Source organism: Pezoporus flaviventris, unplaced genomic scaffold, assembly GCF_033815535.1.
Source record: "Pezoporus flaviventris isolate CSIRO_AGI_PZ_B2104156 unplaced genomic scaffold, CSIRO_AGI_Pfla_v1 ptg000002l, whole genome shotgun sequence".
NCBI classification, from domain to species: Eukaryota; Metazoa; Chordata; class Aves; order Psittaciformes; family Psittacidae; genus Pezoporus; species Pezoporus flaviventris.
In genome coordinates, this window is record NW_026892550.1 from 10,196,662 (window position 1) to 10,220,030 (window position 23,369).

General features: G+C 39.5%; 2 protein-coding genes across 2 annotated transcripts in view; one reads left to right on the plus strand and one right to left on the minus strand.

Annotated features, from left to right (window-relative positions):
* The window catches only part of STK32B (serine/threonine kinase 32B), a 161,479-nt gene extending 139,344 nt beyond the window's left edge, over positions 1-22,135 (minus strand). The window contains exon 1 of the mRNA XM_061468967.1: positions 21,738-22,135. Within this exon, the coding sequence (XP_061324951.1) occupies positions 21,738-21,813 (76 nt within the window). The 5' untranslated portion in view covers positions 21,814-22,135. The remainder of the gene's footprint in view (positions 1-21,737) is intronic.
* Positions 1-23,369, plus strand: part of EVC2 (EvC ciliary complex subunit 2) — a 437,493-nt gene that overhangs the window by 249,407 nt on the left and 164,717 nt on the right. The gene's annotated exons all lie outside the window — the stretch shown is intronic.

Sequence of the window (23,369 nt, forward strand, 5' to 3'; positions counted from 1 at the left end):
GGAAATGCCTATTATTCTTTTTTAAATCAGCATTATATACATAATGATATATGTTAAAACAATGAAGTCTTTCATATACATTCCCTTCTGCTGCACTATTCATGTACAGTGATTTAATGATAAAAAACTTACGTTGATGCAGATTATTGCATGTTTGATTTATGGCATCACACAAGAACATGAAATTTCTACTCTTTCCTTTGCAGTTTTGATAATCTAAAATATATTTTTTGTGTTACCCGTCATTTGTTCAAATGTAAATTGCATCTAGCTCAAGAGGCAATATTTATATTAGGTGAATCCCACATAGAAGTGACATCTGTTCTTACTGCAGCTGAGGAATATTTATATCATGTATATACATGATTAGTCAATAACTACTACCTGAAAGGACTTTGTATCTCCAGGAGCAAATATCGAATCCAGTGTATTACAATTAGAAAGAATTGAAGAGCTTTGTATATCAAACTAATTTTACTTAAAATTCAGCTAAACTTGTTTTGAACTTTAAAATACATTTTGGTATTATCATGTTTGTAAACTGAGAGCTTGGAAATGTCTTTGGGAAGTTCTGATACTTGAACATTACATATGGCTCTTAATTGAGCAAAATAATTATGACTACTGATTTGAAAATGTAATTTTGCTACTTTATCTATTGAAGTATTTGATTTTGAATTGATAACCATGTTTTCCATTTTAAAATATCACAAGCAGACAACAATAATCAGCTTCCACCATGCCTCAGCTCCAGAAGTTCAGAAAAATGTGGATCTCACAAAAGGAAATATATACTTCAATTTCCTGAATCAAAGTGAAATACTTATGTATTATCAGAACACTTTAATTTCAGACCTGATTGATCCAAAGTGGTTTCTTTCACAGTAGTGCAGTACTCCTGTGCTTCTTGGTGATGATGAGCACGTCTATTGGCAATATGAGGTCTTTGGCTGGACTATGTCTTCCATTATGTGTGTACCCATGGTACTTGCATGATGCACACTTTGTTCACTTGGAGAAGATGGTATGTTGGATTATGTGAGATGTAAACAGGTACAAGGTTTGGATCTACACAAGGAACAGGAGTACCAGATTCCAATATCTGTGAAGAAGTGTCATGCCACAGAAATGTAGTCTAGCTCTGAAGTGATCCAAAATGAAATCAATGTGAAAAGGTAAACATGAATTCTATTCAAAATTTCCAAATTACTATTGTTTCCCCACTATAAGGTTTAATTTTTGTAAAGCAAAATAATGGCAAAAAGTTTAACTATCCATTAAAAACTTACTCATACGAAAATCTCTTCCTAAAAAAAACAAAACAAATTAACAGAGTTCCTTGCTATCTCCTATCTTTATCACCTCTCAGAAGTGAGGAAGTGGAAGTAACGACTTTCTTAGATTGCCAGAAATGGGGAGTAAACCTCAGCATTGTGGTGCTTGGAAAACCAACAGCATTTTACACCTGTCTTATTTCTATGTTCTGTCAATAAATAGCTGATTCCATAAACAAAGGAGTAGGCTAAAAAGCATCTGCTGTGATGCATTATAGAAATTCTTATTTCCTTACTCTATTCCTCCTACGAGGTAGTACTTCACAGACAATTTAGCCACATATCAAATTTAGATGACAGTTTCCTCATCCAAAGCAGTGCCAACATCATAGGGTTCTACTCTGTATTTAGTGAAATCCACCTCACACTGTATTGTTAAAAGAGGGGGGGGGGGACACACACGTTGTAAATGGCTGGGGTATTTTCAGAATGTGTTAGTTAAAATAAATACTGGAAAGAACTACAACAGGCTACCATTCTCCAAAATGTTACAAACTAGAAGAATTTGCTGATTCAGCTCATGATTTACACTATTAGAGAAATGGGCATGTGTTGCCACAACCAGAAATGTATTTGAAATCCCAAGGAAAATGAATGTTTGAAAAAAAACAAGCTGCTGGAGAAAAAGATGCTAAGACTAATTCTCAGAGTTTTCCTTCCCTTTTAATTCTGCAAAATAACATAATTCATTTTCTAATGTTATTCTGCAAAAGCTGTAAAATAAATGAGAATGCAATTTTGAATAAACAAGGGAACTGCAACTCTTTGGTAAACAAGATTCTGTTTGAACACAAGATTAAATTAAAATTTCTCTCCAGAGCTGTTTACACCTCAAATAAAGCAAAAATAAAATCATACTGCCTTTAAATACGTCTGATCTAAAAAAAATATCAAGCAGCTACCTGAAACCCATAAAAAAGGTTTGCTCCTCGGACAAGTAGAACAAGTTACAAATTGCTACAGCTTTTCTTTGAGATAAGTTTAAATTGAAACTACAGAGCGCCATCCTACAACCTCAAGACCTCTTCTGAGAATTGTGAAATACATCACCAAATCAAAACTAAGAAATCCCTGATGCTGTGAGGAATGTGGGTGTCACCTGTGAGCCACTGGGAGGGATTTACAGATAGCAGAGACTTGTCAACAAGCTGCTGAAGTCAGCACAAGAAGCCCTATAACTGTAAACTGCAGCAGGATTTTGGTCTAACACTGCCATTCATTTCCCTATACTAAAAGGTTGCCTGTGGTAGCCTCAGTAAGGTCTTCACTGGAAGCTGCAGGGAGAGCAGGGGTGGTGGTGATTTTTCTCCCAGAGAAAAACAAAAGCTTATTACTCTGTGGAAGGTGTGGGAATGTTTGGCTATTGCTTTGCTCAGAAGAATTTTAACACTAATTCAATGAAATTAGCTATTCCTTCTTGAAGGACTGAACATTAATAGGTGTTCACTGGCATAGGTTAACTGATCAGAAGAGCTCTTGTTACCGCAGATGTCTCCCAAAGTCCCTGGGAGCATTAGATTTAAAAAAAAGTCAATTTTCTTGGTTTTTGCTTCTTTAAAATTCATAATAGGAGAGTTTAGTGTGCTGCCTCTGTGGTGTTCAGAGAGGTAGCTCTGATTCTGCGACATACACATACTTTGAGGTGGTTGAAGAAAAAGAGTAATTGAAAAGCAAGTTTTTGTCAGCGATGGTTCGTTTGGGCAAATGTAGGAAGACATGAGAAGAAAAAATAGTATTTATAATGAATATTGTTATCTGAAAGATACAAAGCAATATGAGAGTTCTGATCTCGATTAAGAGTTAGATTTCAACTTCAATGAAAGCAAACATAAAATTATCTAGATTTGAGATCTTTTTCATCTTCTTTTACTTTGTGCCTGCTTTCTATTTTACCTCTTTTCCACTGGAGAAGGAAGTGAAAGAATTACAAAATCAGAAGGTTTTCACTGATCTCAAATAAAATGAAAGAATTCTGAGTGTTGAATCATGAACATTTTTGCTTGCTGTTACTGTTGTCCACCTATTCCATGCAGAGTGTGTGTGGATTTCTGGTTTGCTTTTTTTCTGAAATCAGAATGTTTCAAGAAATATTATTTTTTGATTTGCTTTTAGTTCCTTACAGGAAAGATTCCTATTTTCAGAAAGCTTAATAATGAGAGGAAGTGGAAAATATTTGTATTTCCCAACAACAGGAGCATAACTTAACATGCTTCAGAGCTTACGCACACAACAAAACTCTAAAACCACCTCAGTGACACTGTGTTTTATCCTTTCTTTATGATCCTTGTCATGTGATGCAATGACAAGAGCACATGATCCTCCGGATAAAAGACTTGCTTTCTGAAACCTGTTGTCTGTCAATGACCAGAGCCTGGGTAACCGCACAAACTTAAAAGCCAGAAAAGATTTGGTGGTAGTTAAAAAGTTGCACTGAAGCTATGTGACATGAAGAACTGAAATTATTAGGTTATTATTTTGTTTGCTGCATTGGATATTATTAATGCAACTGACTTAAGTCTATAGCCTTGACCTCATTGCCACACAAAAATGATTAGAGTTTAGTTAGGCAGTGTCAAATTTTCAGAATAACCATAGCTTACTATAACAGGTCTTTGCAACTGATTCAGCTGCATCTGTATTCTGTTAGCATATAATATTCAGGTAAGCTATTTTCAAGTAGAAAGGTTTCTTTTGCATAGACGAGCTTGTTTTAGTGGAAAGTAATTGGAACTTCTGATATCATCTTAATCATTCATCCGTGTGTCCTATTAAAAAGCAGTAATTTATAAAATTTTCCTATTATAAACAGACATGTCAGTGAAATTCTCTTTTTTTTCAAGATAGAGAAAGTTTTAATTAAAGATTCCTTTTTGCTGCTATGAAAACAGCTTTGTTTTGCAACAGACAAAGATTTGGGTCAGAAAAGCTATTAACTTAGTAGCAGCACTGGAAACATCAAAAGTCACCAAGAAACAATTGAATTGATGCACTAGACCTTATTACAGTCAGTGAATAGCAGGAAAACCTTTGAGTCTCCATGCTGTTCATAGCTCTTTCAAAGGTTAAACTTGACATGGAAACTAAGGAGAAAAGTTTCAGGACCTGCTCAAATATAAAATGTCTTTAAGACCTTTTGCAAGTGAGAAAATATTCTGGTTTTTCCCTTCTGTTGAGAAAAGAGAGTTTCTGATTGACCATGTTGCTTGCTTAGGAATGAGCTGACAAAAAGAATCTCTGAAATCTATTGCAAGGAAAATGGGTCGACAAATATGTCCAACAGAAAAGATACTGTTTGAGAAATTGTATCGCTAAAATACAGAAAGTCTAAATTCCACTTTAACAGTAATAGACTTCCCTGTGAGATCAGGAAACACATATTAGTCTATGAAGCATCTTTTTCTGCTAGAAAGTGGGAATATTCACCTCCCTCAGAGTTACTATGAGAATAACCTCATTAATAACTGAACTGGAAGGCTCTCTGAGGGAAGTTGCCATGGGAATAAAATGTCAAATTTCAGTGGACCAAACTGTTTTCCCCTACAATAAATTTACCAGAGTGATCGCCAGCTGAAGGAAAATCCTTTAAATGAAATTACCAACAAACTCGTCAGTGAGACATCCATCAATCTCTTCCATGCAGAGGCCTCAGTAATGCCAAATGTGCCAGAGGGAAGCTAAGAAACCTCTTTGCTTTAAGCTCCTTTGAGCAGTGGCTCCTAGAACACTGTTCTTGCAGAGCAGGGATTCAGACAATGAGTTCTGGACCCATGTGAACAGGATTTTATCCAAACACCTAAACAAGTATGAGCTGTTCTCCTCTTTTTATTCTAAATCCAGATCCTAGAGATGAGGAGCCTGCATCCAAAATCGAATGTGGAAGAACTGCTTCTTCTATTTTTAACCACAACTACAAATTAAATTCTGGGGACAAATAAGGACACTAAAGGGTCAGAGAGATTCACATTTCAATTGGGATTGCCTCCAGTTTAGTATTTTTAAACATAACTAACCCCATAAGCTTCAAATGAATGATGTCGTTTCTAATTTGCCACAGAAGTGTGCCTGAAGTTCAGAGCCGTAGGCTTGTTTTTCATTTGTCATTGTAAAATTAAAGCTCATCAGTGTGATAGTAGTGATATTCCCCCAGGAAAACACTCTCAAAAGAAGTACACAAGCTTGTGGGTTATAAATGCAGCTGTCCAGGTCTGGTTTATATTTTGGAACTTGAAAATAGTATTGAAATTGCTATAATTTGAAAAAGAAAACACTTGAAGATAATTTCTGAAGATATCCAGGCATTTGTGTTTAGTGGCTCTTCCTCATCAAAAAAGTCACAAGTATCAACATGAAAAACAACTTGTACGTGTCAGTGTTCTGAGGGCACTAGCAGGCCTTGCTGGCCATGACCAGTTTCCCCTGCCCCACCACCACCAAGCTGCCCATGGGCTCAGGATTCCCATTGCAGTTCAGACCTGGATCCGGCAACTATGAAACAAGAAAGAGCCACAAAGCGCAGCTCAGAAAAACCATGGCAGGTCCCTGCAAAGCTTCCTCATGGCTCTTCTCAGCTGCACATCATTTCAGTCCTCACCTGAGCTGGATTGCAGGTACATCTGTGCCTGGCCATGCACTTCAGCTACCCTCCATACTCTTGCTGAGCTGCACTTGTATCACTGACCTGCTGTACTCACACATCTTAGGGGCAGGACATAGAATCACAGAACCACTGAATCACAGAATGGTTGAGATTGGCAGGGACTACTAGTGGTCACCTAGTCAAACCTCTTCCTCAAGCAGGGTCACCTAGATCATATTGCTCAGGATTGTGTCCAGACTGCTCTTGAATACCTCCAGAGAAAGAGACTCCACAGCCTGTCTGGGAAACCTATTCCAATGCTCAGTCACACAGTATCACAGTATCACAGTATGCTAGAGATTGGAAGGGACCTCGAAAGATCATCTAGTCCAATCCCCCTGCCGGAGCAGGAACACCTAGATAATGTTACACAGGAATGTGTCCAGGCGGGTTTTGAATGTCTCCAGGGAAGGAGACTCCACAACCTCCCTGGGCAGCCTGTTCCAGTGTTCCGTCACCCTCACTGAGAAGAAGTTTCTTCTCAAGTTTAAGTGGAACCTCTTGTGTTCCAGTTTGTGCCCATTACCCCTTGTCCTATCATTGTTTGCCACTGAGTAGAGCCTGGCTCCATCCTCGTGACACTCCCCCTTTATATATTTATATGCACTAATAAGGTCACCCCTCAGTCTCCTCTTCTCCAAACTATAGAGACCCAGCTCCCTCAGTCTTTCCTCATAAGGGAGATGCTCCACTCCCTTAATCATCTTTGTTGCCCTGCGCTGGACTCTCTCCAGCAGCTCCCTGTCCTTCTTGAACTGAGGGGCCCAGAACTCGACACAATATTCCAGATGCGGTCTCACCAGGGCAGAGTAGAGGGGAAGGAGGACCTCTCTCAACCTATGAACCACCCCCCTTCTAATACACCCCAGGATGCCATTGGCCTTCTTGGCCGCAAGGGCACAGTGTTGGCTCATGGTCATCCTGTCGTACACTAGGACCCCCAGGTCCCTCTCCCCTACACTGCTCTCTAACAGGTCATTCCCCAACCTATACTGGAACCTGGGGTTGTTCCTGCCCAGATGCAGGACTCTACACTTTCCCTTGTTATATTTCATCAAGTTATTCCCTGCCCAACTCTCCAGCCTGTCCAGGTCTCGCTGGATGGCAGCACAGCCTTCTGGCGTGTCAGCCACTCCTCCCAGCTTAGTGTCATCAGCAAACTTGCTGATAGTACACTCAATTCCCTCATCTAAATCATTGATGAATATATTAAATAATACCGGTCCCAGTACTGACCCTTGAGGCACTCCACTAGTTACAGGCCTCCAACTAGACTCAGCCCCATAGACTACAACTCTCTGGCTTCTCTCCTTCAGCCAGTTCGCAGTCCACCTCACTACCTGATCATCCAGACCACACTTCCTCAATTTAAGCTGTGAGGATGCTGTGGGAGACTGTGTCAAATGCTTTGCTGAAGTCAAGGTAGACCACATCCACCGCTCTGCCATCATCCATCCACTGTGTTATTTCCTCATAAAAGGCTAAGAGATTGGTCAAACATGATTTCCCCCTGGTGAAGCCATGTTGACTGCCCCTCATAACCCTGTTATCCTTGATATGCCTTAAGATGGCACCAAGGATAAGGTGTTCCATCACCTGAACACTTAAAGAAATAAGTCCTCATGTTCAGGTGGAACTTCCTGTAGTTTAGCTTATACCCATTACCTCTCATCCTACCACTTGGCACCACTGAGAAGAGCCTGCCCTAGACCGCTCAACACCTTCCCTTCAGACACAGAGAAGCTGCTCCCTGCCAGCTCCTGCTGCACTGCAGTATTTCCAGAGCTACAGCATGGGCCATGGCTTGGAAACAGTAGGAAAAAAAAAAAACCAAACCTGATAGTGACATCTATATTTAATTAATAAAGAACTTCCAGAATTTCAGTGCAACACGTATTTCTTCACCTTGAGATTTACAGATTAACATTTAATGATGGAATTTGTATTTTTGGTACTGGGACTGTGAAAGATGGGCTGACTGCTGTATGTATAATGGCCAACTAACTGCAGGTTTTTCACTTGATGACTTATTCTCTGATTATTGTACTACTTACCTCTGGGAAAACCTTACAGTAATTAAGTAACAATAGTTTCAGCCTGATAAAAGTACGCTTATTTACACACTACAAGCAATTACAACAAAGCTGATATGACCACGCCTTGCTGAAAACAGTAAATATGAATAAGTAAATCAGAGCCTTTGTCTTATCTATCCACTGATAAGATTAGGAGTGAAACATGAAAGATCTAAAGCAAAGCAAATATAGATACACTCATAAAACAAACCCAGTCCACCTCATCTCCATATCTAGGCTTTCACATCAGCTGGTGCAGTGGCAACTGGGGGGAGGCGAGGACTTCAGACCAGCCAGTTTCCTGGTTATGGCTGGAGTTGACATTAACTGCAGAAGGTCAGTACACTCTCTAAGCCACAACTTAATCTATAAAGATTTACTTTATGTCACACACAACAGGAATAAATATTCATTTGATGTACAGAATGAGTAGCTGACAGGTACAAATGGAAAGAACATAACTTCTAATCTTAATGACAGAAGTTATTAAGTGCAAAGCACAAACAAATAGTTAACTGCAGAGCATAAATTGCTCAGTGTAGCAGAAGGTTTATTAGTCTTAATGTCTGACACATTTGGTGATGTTAAATGTGCTTATACTAGTTCTGTATAATGACAGAAATAGAATCTCAAATAAGTTTAATTATAGATGTTAGATGAAAATCATGAATATTGGTGACTCAGTTTTAGAGTTCCCTACCACATACACTGCGTTTGTTTTGACAAGAATAATGTATGTATAAAAATATCTATATGCATATAAAAGTATCTATTTACAGACATACCGAGAGAATTTATTCTCTAAAATATATGTGTATTATATTTTCTTAACTAGGATAAAATTGTACATCAGCAGATGAGAGTTTCCTCTGGCTATTTATGAAAAGTATAAATAGAATTAAAAATAAAATTAAAAAACCTCGGTTTCTTCACAGTACAGAATGGAAAGCTTTCAAAATAGCAAAAGAAAATTTATTTACCATTAAATCCTTTCCCAGGTCAATCCTTTCTTCTATTTTTTTTTGTTTGTTTTCTTTTGTTATCTTATCAACAAATACAGGTGTAAAAAGGACTGCAAATCAGCTTCATATCATTAAGTCTAGAAAGAACATATTGCATATGACAGCAGTCAGCAGACTTTCCCAGGTGATCTGCTGGGCTGTGTTTTTCAAACTGGAATGTAGCACTGCAGGAGATTCTTTGCAACATCCAGGATATCCTGTCACTCGAAACATCAGGATGTCATTGATCCACATACGTGTGTGGATCAAAAGATGTAAATGGTCTACCTCACAGATGAAGGTTAGGAGGCTGAGAGCTGAGCCTGTTGTTACTCATTAACATTTTTATACCCAGAAAGCATTCAAAATTCTCTGCATCTCACTAGAAACAGTGAGAAAACTGAATGCCACAAGCACTATTTTTTCTCTGTAAGGGACAGCAACTACACTGAAAGGGTTGCTTTTTACTAATGCATTAGAAATCCATGCCTGTGCTCCCTCTGACATCCGTGAGATAGACTGATGGCTCCTGGTCTGAAGCCACTTAGCATAAGGGCTTGAAACCACTGAAAACATGGTATCACTTCACCACCACATATTACTTAATCTTTTCTGAACAGCAGACATAACCTCTCCCCATTCTCATAAAAGCCTTGTGAAAAGCCAGAGAGAAGATGCTGTACTAGGAACAGCTAGAATTTGCCTAGCCACCAGAGGAGCTCCACTTGCACATCCTGCCTCCCACAGCCAACTGTCAGCCCAGGCAGCTATCCTCTAGCTGTTCTCTTCTCCCATTCATCAGTAGAGAGCTCCCTAACTCCAAAAGAGCAAGATTTTCCCTCCTGAAAGTTTGGATCAACAGGAAAAGTTCCCTACTCTATGACTGTTTTCCAGCAAAATCTCACAGCACTTAGTGGTGACATTTTTGTTTAACTGAAGATTAATAAATTCTGCCATAAAGTCTTTCAATACTGAGATTTTCACAAAGAATTTCACACTAAAAATTTATTTCTTTTCCTAAGGTATCTGGTATTATTATTTGCACCGTAAAACAAGCTAGTTCAAATGTTTAGCTCAAACACTTAAGCAAAAGACCTCAAAGACATATTACTGGGCTGGGAAAGGGCTGAAAATAATGGCACAATTGGCATACTATTGCTGAAAAATCACCTGCTATATCTGGTCAGAGAAAAATCTCATGAAGCTGCAGAAGATTCTAGCCAGTCTGTTCCTCCTGTTATATCCAAACCAATCCCAGTAAAGGCAAACTTTGTTGTACAGCAATGCCCTGCACGTAAGACTGTGCAGCTGTCCCTGTACTTTGCATATGCTAAAACAGTAAAATGTGAGGCTGAACTTAAAATAATGACTTTTTCCTACTTCTCAGAAAGGATCTTTTGATTAGCTTTTGTTCTTTGACTTCAAGCTCTGCATAGCAGATGCCAGTGCCTAAAAGATGTGGTATTGCCCCAGAAGAGTTTGAAGGCTTTACACCTTGTACAAAGTTTTACCTAAACCTAACCCCAAAAGGCACAAAAGCAATATTCATAACATAATGTGAAAGCAATCCAGGGGGAAGTTAAGGACAGTTTCAGAAAGGTGTAAAGGACACTCAGAAGGCTAATAATGATTTTGTGATTATATTGCATCTCTGTTTCAACAAGGTGGCTAAGAACAGCTCTCATCAAGAACTTCCTTGCCTCAGCAAGGAAGGCAGAACAATATAAAAAGGAAGTACTAATTATTGGAAGGATTAGTTCAGTTTGCACTTTCAGATCTAAAATAAGTAATAATAGCAGGTGTTCCCTTATAACTGCACAAGTAGGAAAAAGAAAGAAAATAATTTTTGTCCATTGTAGTATATTGCCTCATAGTACATTTCTCTTACTTAATATTACAGTGTTTCTCACACAGAACAGGGTTAGCAATACAATGACAAAGCCAGCCCTCTGTTTCATTCACTAGCAAACCAAGCTAAAAATGACAGGGCACAAAAATGTATCAGCTGTAGAACTTATCTGTAAGTTTTCAAATTTCAAAGAACTAGAATTGTAATATTTCTAAAAATAAAAAAAAGTGAAAATGAGAGAGAAAGTGGGAATAAACTAAATATATATGTGTGTGTATATATATCCAGATATAATTATGAGACTAAAAAGCACAAATTTAATTTATATTTCAGTTGGAATCAGGTAAAGAAGCTACTGTATAGATTTGATGAATATATCCAAACAAAACATTTGAAAACAGAGAAAGGTATAAAAGGATTAACGAAATATAAAAGACAGACTTTCATATTATGATATGATATTATGAAGAAAATATGGGGATATAAAATTTGAAAAACAAATTTCAGTTTCATCAACTATTTTTAGTTATCATTAAAGCTTTAAAAACCTGTATAATAAACACCAACTTTAGTAATGCTTTCTGGAAAGGGTTCCTTCTATTTAAAAGGAAAATGCCTTTGTCTGATTTATGGAATAAATGAAAGTAACTTATGTGCCTATATTGCACTTAACCATTTCAGAAAATTGGGTGCAACATTTCTAGGAATAAAAGTGTTATAGAATTTGACACCCTTGACAGTGTCAGTCTGTGACAGAGATAACAGAAAAGGGTGTAGGAGAAAAAATAATTACAGATAGAAAGAAATTTCCATTACTTGTAGAAGAAAATTATTGCATGCTGAAAAAACTGAAAAAAGAACCTTGATGGACTGAATACAAGTGAAATAAACTGAAATAATAAAATCCTGTCATTATTTAGGTTGGAAAATGCCTTTAAGATCACCGAGTCCAACCATAAACCTAGCGCTATGAAGTTCATCACTAAACCATGTCCCTAAGGGCCAAATTTCCAGTAAGCTTTCCTTGATTACATACTGCTAGGTTTCCTGACCGAAAAAGAATGTTAGATTGGAGGATACAGGGAGCTGACAGCCTCTAGAACTGAGGTGGTGATGTAAGAAGAGACATCAGATTTTTACAGAGTTCAAATTTCCAGTGGTTAAAACTAAAATTGTCCAATTGAGTCACAAATCCTAGCCTGCCCATTCAGACTGTTTCATTTACTTATGAAAATACATATGCTGATAAGAGCCAATGTGGAAACTGAGGAAGCTAAAGATGAGGTCAAATCAATCAGATGAAAGACTGTTATAGTATAAACAAGACTTCTGGTTATTGGGAAACAACTCATTTGGAAACAAAGGGAAGAAAACCCTGATTTCTGTGATACAAAACTACACCCCACCTCCTTGTTGAGGGACACTTCAGGTGAATGCTGACTGCCATTAGGGAGTAGGCCAATATATAACATTGAGATTTTCCTGAGTACATTCTGAAAACAGGTCACATGCTGCACTTGCGTTACATTTGCCAGATTCTGATAAGCAAGGAATCTGGAAGGGAAAGCCTGGTAGTACTCACCAGTGAAGCAACACATGCATTTGTTCTTTTCTCTAGAAATTTGTGTTTTATAAAGGTACAATACCAGTATCTATCAAAAACCCCTTTGCATAGAGGACAATAAAACCCCTTCTACTACGTGAGAGAACGAGTAAGAACTTGAGGTGTACAGCATAATTTTGTACTGTATACATACGATGTATCATTTGTAGAATATAATGTTCATTTCTAAGTGTTTAAAATAAAGTAAATGGACAATCTATGAAATACTGTATTAAGAGAATCAGTTCTCCACCCTGATAAATAAATTAACACTCAAGCTCCTTTTGCACTGAGAAGGTGTAGGCATCTTGGGCCCCATCACTGCTCATCTGCAGACATTGTGGGGTATGAACAGGCATTTCTGATAAAGGAAGTAGTTTCCTGGGATCAAATGCAGACAAATAAAAGCCAGTGTCATTCTTCAAAACAGTTAACGCATTAGAGACTGAACCCCAGAGAGCAAAACAGCTTAGTTCTTCTTTAACCAAAGGAGAAAAAAAATCAAGACATATGCCTGTTCTGTTTCTGCAAACACCATGTATTTGTTATTCATGCCAAATTGTGGTTGAGACCAACAACACTCAGAATATGATTTAGATAAGACAATAGCGTTTATCACTAGCACAAGTTTTTGATCTTTGCAGAATAATATTTTACTTTTTCCTGTTGCAGGGAAGCTGACATATACACAGTGTTCACAAGTACAGGAGCAAATTCAGCAGCTGCTCAATACAGGCTTGTATTAGGCAGTAAGTAAAGTAGTTTAAAGTAATCAATTTAACTAGTTCATGAAATTAAGCAGAGCTGTGCTCAAGAGAGATCAGGTTGCCTGATGTGCACACTGCTTACCACTGCTGCTCTTCCCCGTCCAGAAAGGCCATGCCTCTCCTGCTAAGTTTATTGGGTAAGTTCCCTACTTTTTGTCCCTTCCCCTCAAATGTTTTATCATGGTAGGATACTGTGGAGCTTCACTACCAGGCTGAACTTGAAATCATCCTTTTCCTTTGAACATACACTCCAAAATTTTCTGTTTGTATTGACTGATCTCAGTAGCAACCTTCTCTTCCTCACCTTTCCCACCATCTCAGTACAAGCTCACTCTAGTCAAGTTGAAATACTGTGAAATCTCCAAAAATTAGGCAAACTTTTCCTCTTTTCCACCCTTTAGTTCCTGGCTCCAGATATCCACTGCCTACCTGGTTTTGCATCAGGAATGTTTTTCTTTCTGCTTATTGTTTAATGAGGAAGCGAGAAAAGAGTGAGAATCTTGTGCATGGCCAGCAAAACCCAGCTTTCTTCATTCTCATGCTCACATTTGGAAGAGACTGCACAAAGAAAACCCTGGTAGAATAGGACCTACTTTCTTTGAGATCATAGTTCCTTACTATTTTTTCTTCCCAAGGTTTCCACAGTCATTTTCTAATTCACTCAGGCACGTTTGATTCTGGGCTGGACTTCCTCTATTCACTGGACAGCATGTTGCTCAGGGTTCACAAAGAACTGCATTCCCACATTGCTGCTAGCTTTGTAACACACATCCACACATCCGCATCAGGGAATTCTTTCCATTTGATGCCAGATTCTACCAATGACCCAGTGAATGCCGCACTGGAGACTGGTGGGAGGAGATAGATCTATTCTACCTTGTTCTATGGGAAGGTGCCAGAAGGGAGTGAGTGCAACCAGCCTCATGATCTCCCTGACAGAAGTGAAAAACTGATCTGAAAGTGAAGCCAGTGGAGTAGAGTCGGTCTAGTATCTCTGTGCATTTGAACACGATTTGTCCATGGGAAAACCAAGCATTTCCTTTTCAGCGTACTGCTTTTTCCACCATTGACACTTCTCCAGTTCTGCAGAACATTCAGAGTTTTTTCTGGTCTTGGAGAGGAGTCTCTAACCTTATCTTGCTTGATGCTTGGTTAACTTTGATTGATTTATTTTTAGTTACCCAAAAGTCTATCTTGACATCCAGGCACACTACATAACACACATGGTAACATGGGTTAAACGTTACTTCTCCAAGCACTTACACTTCCTACATAACAAGCCATCAAAAAATTCCTTAACACTCTTAGAGGTGTCATGCCAACCACTTGTATAAATTCTGGAAGGCTACAAAAGCAGCAACAAAGACTTACACGATGCCTTTGTTTAAGACAGAGGTTCTGACAAGGATGTTTCCACCAAAGCAGATTAAATCTTGGAATTTTAGAAAATATGTTTAGGAAGGATCTTGAACATTCATCTGGTCCATCTCTAAACTATTGCTGGCAGAGATTTTGTTGAAACTGGATGATGGTAAAGCAAAATAAAATTATTAATACTTCAGCTGTCCCTTGAAAGAGTCTTAGTTCTAATCCTGACAAGGTGAGTGAATCAGATATTGCACAACATTTTTAGGACAGTCAAATCTGGGAACAGAGATGCAGCTCATTTGAGGGAGCAAGAAGCTAAGATGGAAGTGCCAGATTCATCTTCCTTTCCTTCAGAGTACCCTGTAGGAAAGGGCAATCTGTGATCTAGTATTACACTTCATCTATAATTATCATTTAGTGTCTGAACAGGTCCACATTGTTTGTGTACATTGTACCAAAGCTTTAAAAAGACTGAGTCAGGAAGAAAATGGCCAATGGTGTTTCCAATGCCATGATACTCCTTTTGGACGTCCTTTGGCACAGACCATGCAAACCTTTGACAACAGTTGGCACCTCTGTGACTACCTGGAATTAGCATATTGTTCTGTGCTCTCCTTTTTGTCTACATTCTCCTACTGTCTCATACTATGCTGTAACTGTCAGCTTGGCAGTGCTCTCAATTTTGTTCTGCATTTGTACAGACACTAGCATTAAGTTTTCTGAAATGCGTCGCACTACATGTAATCATGACATTATGTCTAAAGTTCAGTAAATGGAAAATAAAATTGCATATAATTCAACAAGGCCATAAAACAAACAAACACAAATCTCATGGTCTGGGTCTTATTCATCTAAAACCTTGATATCCAGCATAAAATAATGGCTTGCAACAGCTGTGTTCTATCAATTTTTTGACACAGAACTGCCTTAGAGTAGTTTTAAGTCACAATTGGGTGGTATTCCTACCCAGTTCAGTTATGAAAGGGAACTGGAATAGTTATATTTGCAAAGAAAAAGGTAAAATGTGGAATAACCCACCACAAATAGAAATTGCATGAACAAACTAAAAATCCAGCAGAAATATTAATCGCACCATAAATTTGTTACTTTCACTAATGAAAGATATTTAGATTCTAAAGCCTTTATTTAACTGTTCCGTAGGGCTATAGCTTATGAAACAATTAGTTTGAAAAGGGTATGTTATTAGCCTTGTGATTTGAGTTCTTCGCAGTTGTATGACTGCCTTAGACATTATCCACTACAGCTTAGTGGCAGCAGGCTGCGGAGCACGATCTTATCATTGACAAGAACTGGATACCAAATACTCTCATTTGTATCTGACATATTTTGGTGTTTAAGAATTGCTTTAAATTGGTTTCAAGTGAAACCCTGATGTGTCATTTTTCCCATGTCACTTTTATAGTTCTTCAGCTTCCACAGCGTTTTATGTAAACTCAGCCATTATGTTCTGAATTTAGCTGCCTGAATCCATATTAATTGCAGGCCTTTTTGTGAGGATCTGTATCTGGTTTTTCGTAAATTTAGTACAAGATGGTCTTTTCAGCAACTGGTCATTTAATAATGACATTTTCTGCAACTCCCCAACAACTGAAAATTCTTTGTTTAAGGTGAAGGCTTTTCTAGAGAGGAGAGGTAGATGTCAATTTTAAATTACAACTTAGAATTTAAAGTCTAACTCCAGAGGGTGGCTGCCATATTCTCTAGTACACAAGGTTTCCATTGAGCTCTGTAGTTATGACGTTATAACAGAATAAAGCCTTATGACTCAAGCAAAGCAGTGGGACTTGAGCACTTCCTTGAAGTTAAGCAGACACATATTCACTACAGTGAATCAGGGACTGGCCATGTGGAAATAAGCTAAGGCATGTTGCTGTGTCTCATTTCCTTCATACAAGACTATAGTACTAACGCATACTATGTCACACTGACTTCTGCAAAGTAGTGTTCAAGCTTTGTAGCTTCAGGATACTCAGTGAAAGGCTCTTTGGAAATACATATACTCTTTAAATGTAGTCACACTATAAAAATAGAAACAAGAACTTTTAAAGTTCAGTGCACTTGTATCTAAAAGCAACTGCAGCAAAGCTGACGTTTTAGCCCCAAACAATCAAATACATATGCCATCTCATTTCACAGGACCAACTTCTAGCCTCTAATGCTTTTGTTTCTTATCCTTTCCTCTGTATCTTCTACCACAATATAGGCAAATATGTTATTACTGTGTAGTAGTAGTTATAGCTCTCCTGAGTAGGCCCTTTTCTGAATAACTCTTTTCTCTATTTCACTTTCACCTGTTAAATATCTCTGAGGTTTTAACAGAGCATGCTTAAGCAAATCCAGCATGAATGGACCTCTTTAGTCACCAAGCTATTGCTAACATATTTGTCACTTATGACATTTACTGAGAATTTGCAAAAAACATTTACCAGTAGTGAATATTCCCCTCACCCTTCTATTGCCATTCTTGTGAATTTATTGCCATTTCTGAAGAGTTGAACATGAGGAAAAAATGTACTACCTTGCTGTCCTAGCATTAGTATTGGATGCACATATTCAGGAGAGGATAGCTCTTCTGAGAATAGAAATATTCAAGGTAAAGAGAGTCAACATTCCTTTGTTTCAGCAGTATTAACAAAACAATTAGTATAGTATCTAGCTTGAAACACTTTCTAAATGTTGGGAAAAAATGTTATAGTTCCAAGCCATGAAAGTATTTATCTTCGATTAAAGGTAGCAATGCTGCTACACCAGACCTAGTTTTCTATCCAACCTACACAGCAATAAAAATCAAGAAATGAAACATTTTTCCATTGAGCTTCTTTAACCAGAGTGTAAGCTCTAAGCATACAAAGGACTCTGTTCACCAGATTTTCCTAGCTCTTGTTGTGCTTTAACCTAGGCTAAGAAGAAAGGAATGAAGTAAATACAGCATGGCTTTGCCAGAAGTTGTTTGCACAAGAGTAACCAGATGCTCTTCCTTGATGAGAAACTTATTTTGTAGATGGTAGAATTGGCCTAGATTTAATTTTTCTCAGTTTCAGGGAAGTGATATATTAGATGGTACAAGCAAAGCTGAACAAGGTGAGAATTAAATGGCAAAATGCAAGGTGGGTAACTGTGCTGGTTTTGTCTGGGATAGAGTTTATTTTCTTTATAGTAGCTAGTATAGGGCTATGTCTTGGATTTATGCTGGAATAGAGAGATGTATTTGCTACTGCTGAGCAGTGCTCACACGGAGACAAGGCCTTTTCTGCTCCTCACACCACCCCACCAGCAAGTGAGCTGGGGGTGAACAAGAGGTTGAGAGGGGACACAGCAGGGACAGCTGACCCCAACTGACCCAAGGGATATCCCATACCACAGGGTATCGTGTTCAGCATGCAAAGCTGGAGGAAGAAGAAGGAAGGGGAGGATGCTTGGAGTGTTGGAGTTTGTTTTCCCAAGTAGCCGTTACTTGTGATTGAGCCCTCCTTTCCTGGAGATGGCTGAATACCTGCTTGATCATGGAAAGTGGTGAGTGAATTCCTTCATTTGCTTTGTTTGTGTGCATAGCTTTTGCTTTACCTGTTAAACTGTGTTTATCTCAACCTAGGAGCTTTCTCACTTTTGCTCTGGCTTCTCTCTCCTATCCTCTTGTGGGATGTGGGTGAGGAGTGGGTGAGCGGCTGTGCAGGGCTGAGTTACCAGCTGGGTTAGACGGTGAGAGTAACAAGGGAAAAAAAATGTTGGCTTTGTTCTGCTTTGTTTTGTTTTGAAATGGGAATGGTGAGGCCGGCAGGGGTTAACAGCAAAGGAGATGAAATCTGGAAACAATCCAGCTGAGTATTTACACAAAATATTCAATGGACTTGATAACTGGCATGGAGTTGATGAGAGTGGTTGTAATAGAAAACACTGGTAAAATGGTGGAGAATGAGAGCATCACAAGGAAAGAAATGGGTGATCATATTTGAGACTATGAAAAATAGAGATGGACCAAAATTCAGCCATGCATAATGCAAGGTCATGTACATAGAAACACCAAAAAATTCTCCTGTAGGTTGGAGCTCATCAATGGAAATGACTGAATAGGGCACTGGTGGTCTAACTGATCACAGGGTGACTGAATTATCTACATGATACACCCATGAAAAGGGCATATGCACCAGGAAAGCTATTTCTAGTAGAGATCTGGAAGTATTTTTACTAGCACAAGGTCCTGGTGACAAGTCACGTGCAATTCTGGATTATCTGCGTGCAATCAAGGCAGGTTCAAATGCGTGCAGATGAGGGGCACAGGGAATGAAAAGGCGGTAGAAATAAGAGAAAATTAGAAGAGGTTTCTTACAAACCAAAGACTGGGAGGGGCCATTTTTGCTGTTTATCAATGCACTGGAGTAATTATGGAGGGTGGAAAACACTTTATGCTAACAAAAATGTTGTAATAAACATAAATCTTATAAATAGGCAAGGAATCATTTAATCAGGAAAACAGATGTTTCTAACCAAAGAGTGAAGTTCTGGAAGATCCTTCTAACAAAAACATAACATAGAGAACAAATACAGCTAGTTATAAACGGCGTGTATTATGGACTTCTAAAAGATCAGCATACGATAATGATGTGTTATGCTGTCTGTGATAACTGGGGATTTACAGCATGTAGTCCAGCCTTCTGCCTGGGTCACTTTTTATCATCTGAAGCATGGCAGGGAGTCTACATCCAATGAATAGTTTTTAGATCTACTCAATGGGTCAACACCTTTTCTCATTAGACTGAAAGCATGATTTGTAACTCTGGAACAGGTATTCTATAAGCTTGTCAGGCACTGTCTGCGTGCTCTTCACATACTATTTCTATGTATTTCTTTGTTAGGTTGCACACTGTATAATTAACTTTTCCTATCATTTACAAACTGCCAATTAATGGTTTGAAATCTCTTCTTCCAAAACCTATGTGTTATTCTACATCCATCATTAACCCATACAAACATTAAATGATCATACTTTTTTCTGCTCGTTTTTCTCATTTGAAGAGGCAGCTGTGACGTTACACACAACAGGCTAAATAGCTTGGTTTCTACTGTGCCTGTGTATTTATACACAACTAATTTATTCCTGTTCTCTTTCAGTTGGTAAGCATTGCCATTCTTGAGCAAAATCATACCATATCAAGAAACATTCTACTTTCCCTTCCTATACTTTCTGATTTGCTTTCTTTTTTAATTTCATAATGAGTCCAATATTGTGGAAAATTGTGACTCTTGTAGCTACTAGTGAGACTATGAGATACAGCTGGGTTTTGGATTGAAACTTGTAAGATACATTTTCAAAGAGATGTTTTCCTGTATTATGTAGGTACTTGGGGAAAATGTCATCCTGACTAATAATCTGTAAGGAGTATGGGAAATAGGTTATTGTTTTAAAAGCAGTGGACTCTTCTGAACTAGGTTGTTGTGCTAAGCATAATGTCTTAAGAAGAAAAAAGAGATGATGCTAGGAACATTCATAATAAGGAAAAAAATCCTGAGCAAAACAAAACCAGACAAAGAATAAATAATGACCTAATAGAAATCCATAAATACTTTATGTGCTTTTTTATTAGGTATTAATAACGGCTCTGTTACAGAATGTTTTACTGAGGGAAAAAGAACTAAGTGTCATGAAGTCTTCTCTGCAGTAATTTACTGTTGAACTTTGCTCATTTTGTTCAAAAACTGACCACAGCTTTGTGTCACGGAACACAAAATAAAAAAAAAATAAAAGGAATAATAATTCATGGAAACTGCTAACTTGAGAGCTCAATCAAAAGTCTGATGAAGGCTATTTTTTTATGTTGGGGTGTCTAGACAATATTGAGACCATGCTTTCATTCCTGGGTATTTCTTGTTGAGTTACCTCAAGGTTTACAAGACTAATTGCTCATGATCAAGATCTTACCTATCTTTGTCGCTCCTTTACATAACATGTTCATGTTAAATGACTGAAATTTTATATCAATACAAGGAAAAAACAGCTATTGCACCACAATTCACAAACAGTAAATAGTGTGTCCCATTCTTCACACAAGCAATGAAGTCTTGTAAAACAAACCTTATCAAATACCTATTCAAGCTTTGTTGAGGAATAGACATATAGTTGTATCTTAAATTCAAGTAAAAGTGCATTCACCCTCTTTAAGCACTTTACATTCACTTAATATATATTCTCCCTATTAGCAAAACAATACAAATACCTCCACGTGTCCTGAATATATAGGGAAGAACATAAATGTCTTTTATTTGTTAGCAGTCTCAGAAAGCCAAAACAGTATGATAGTCTACTGGGCACAATCACCTCCTAATACAATACATTGGGAACATTTTGGAAAGGAACATACTCAAAATAAAGCATCCATCATCCAGATAGGCAAAAACATCTATCCCATAAGTAACATTAAGACATTGCTAGTGATAATACACAATTTTCTGCTTCCTAAGAGTGCTGTGTTCTCATTGCTTCAAAAGCCAAAATGATTGTAATTGAAATGCATTCACAAAATTTCAGTTAAATGTGGTCTATGTATGAAAATGGCATGGAAATTCATAAATTGTGAAGAAACATTATATTTTATGCAAACATTTCTATTGCCTTTTGAAAACTTTACGAGATACACTTTCTTATGACACATTACCTAGGCAGGGAGAAAAATCTCAGAGTAATAGAGCTAGCTAAAAAAAAGTTTCAGAAAGTAAAGGTGATTTAAGAAGTATACCGACTGAGGGAGACATCACCGTTTAAAATGGGCAGGTGGGCAAAGAGTCGGCTATAAATCAGAACAAAAAAGCAAGCTCCCATCCCTAACAGGATGCCCATTCACAAAGGCGTGTATGAAGTTACCTGCCATGTGCTTGAACCCCAAGTGACAGTGTGCTACACTTCAGCTGAGCTCAGCTGGGGGCAAATAGGCACGCTACCGGCGCGGACGGCTAAACAAAGGTGGGCTTTTCCCCTCCTCCTTCCCCGGCAGCTCAGCCCCAGCAGACAGCCCGCTCGGGGGGGATCGGTCCCAGCCCGCCCCCGGTGCAGCGCGGAGGGCGCGGTACCGCGGACAGCTCCGCACTCACCGTCCTCGTTCTCGTCGAAGACGGGCGCCCTGTGGGAGTGGCTGCCCCCCATGTTAGTCCGCGGCCGGCTCCGCATCCCCCGCCGCCAGCATCCCGCGGGGCCGGCAGGCACCCGGCAGCTGCCCGCCCGCTGCCGCTGCCTCCCCGGCCCCGGCCCAAGCCCCAGCCCCGGCCGGGGGAGCCTCCGCAGGGCTAGCAGTCACCCTGCGACATGAAAGCGATGTGTCTGCCCCTGGCTGGGATCGCTGCTGGCTGGCGCGCTCCGACTTGGCCCGTCTCTCATCGCGGAGGGGCAGGGGAGGGAGGGAGTTAGGGGAGGAGGGCGGATGGAGGAAGGGAGGGAGGGAGGAGGCGGAGGTCCTGCTGCTGGTGGCTTTTGGTAAGCGGTAAAAGCTGGATCTACCTGGATCCTGGAGGATCCTCCCTTCGCTTTCCCTCCTCCCAGACCCCCGGCAGGGGGAGCGGGCCCCCACGCCCTGCCCTGCCCTGCCCTGCCCTGCCCGCATCTCCGGCGGCGCTGCCTGATGGGGTTACAGAGCTGCCCCGGCTGCCGGGGGAGCTGGCGGGCAGCGGCAGCTGAGGACTGCCACGACCCGAGGAGGGTGAGGGGCTGAGAGGGGTAAGCGCTGCCTGTGGTCGGTATGATGCAGCGCGGGGAGACCCGGGCAGCTGATGGAACTTCACTGAGTTTACAAAGGGAAAAACGAGGAAGAAGGCAGAAATCCCCTCCTGTTGGTCTTCCCTCGGGGTGCGGGAACAGACCCCCGGGGAGGGGCGGGGCGGGGAGCCCGGGCACACACCGCCACCTGCCGGCAGGACCGGGCGCGGGGCTGCCTGAGGGGGGGGACTTGGGGAGTGCCCGTCCGTCTGTGCAGTTAATGTATATCTGTATCATAGAATCAGCTAGGTTGGAAGAGACCTTTAAGATCATCAAGCCCAATATATGTGTGTTTATATATATATATATATAACATCTGTATCTTGAAATGACTTCACAGTAAAAGTGCATTAGGTAAAACTACCAGAAACGTTCATGTACAGCTTGAATCACCAGCTATGTAGCAAGGTATTTCTAGAATTCCTGTTGATATTTATACACAGAAATCACCGTGCCACTCCCTTCCAAAAAATGCTACCATTAGCACCTTCTGAGGTGAAATAGAAACAATTACCGGGAAAGTTTTTCCCAAGGGAAACAGGTTGGAAATAAAAACATGTACATTATTATTGTATCTATGTCGAAGTCTGTGCAGTTTCTGTAGGGGAAACCCACAGACGAAAAATAAAAGGGAAGCTGCATTTTTGGCTTCTCACAACAAGAAGGGAAGAGGCAGAAGGAACAGGAGCCTGAAGCCAGGGTACGTGTATTTTCATATATATAGGCAGAAAGACTTTAATGCATAGTAAGTTCAGTATAGTTATTTAGAAAAGCCTAACAACAAATTCTGCATGGAGCAGGAGATCTTTCAGTCTCTGCTTATGATCTTTACCTGCCTTAGTTACCTTCATCTCCTGTCTCTGAACCCAATATAATCCTGTTATAAACTTACAGGGAAAGGCTGACTAGAATTAAATGCAGTGGGTAAGTCCCTATGCTGTGTGCCTGAGAGCCCAGCGCTTGCAGCATCTACA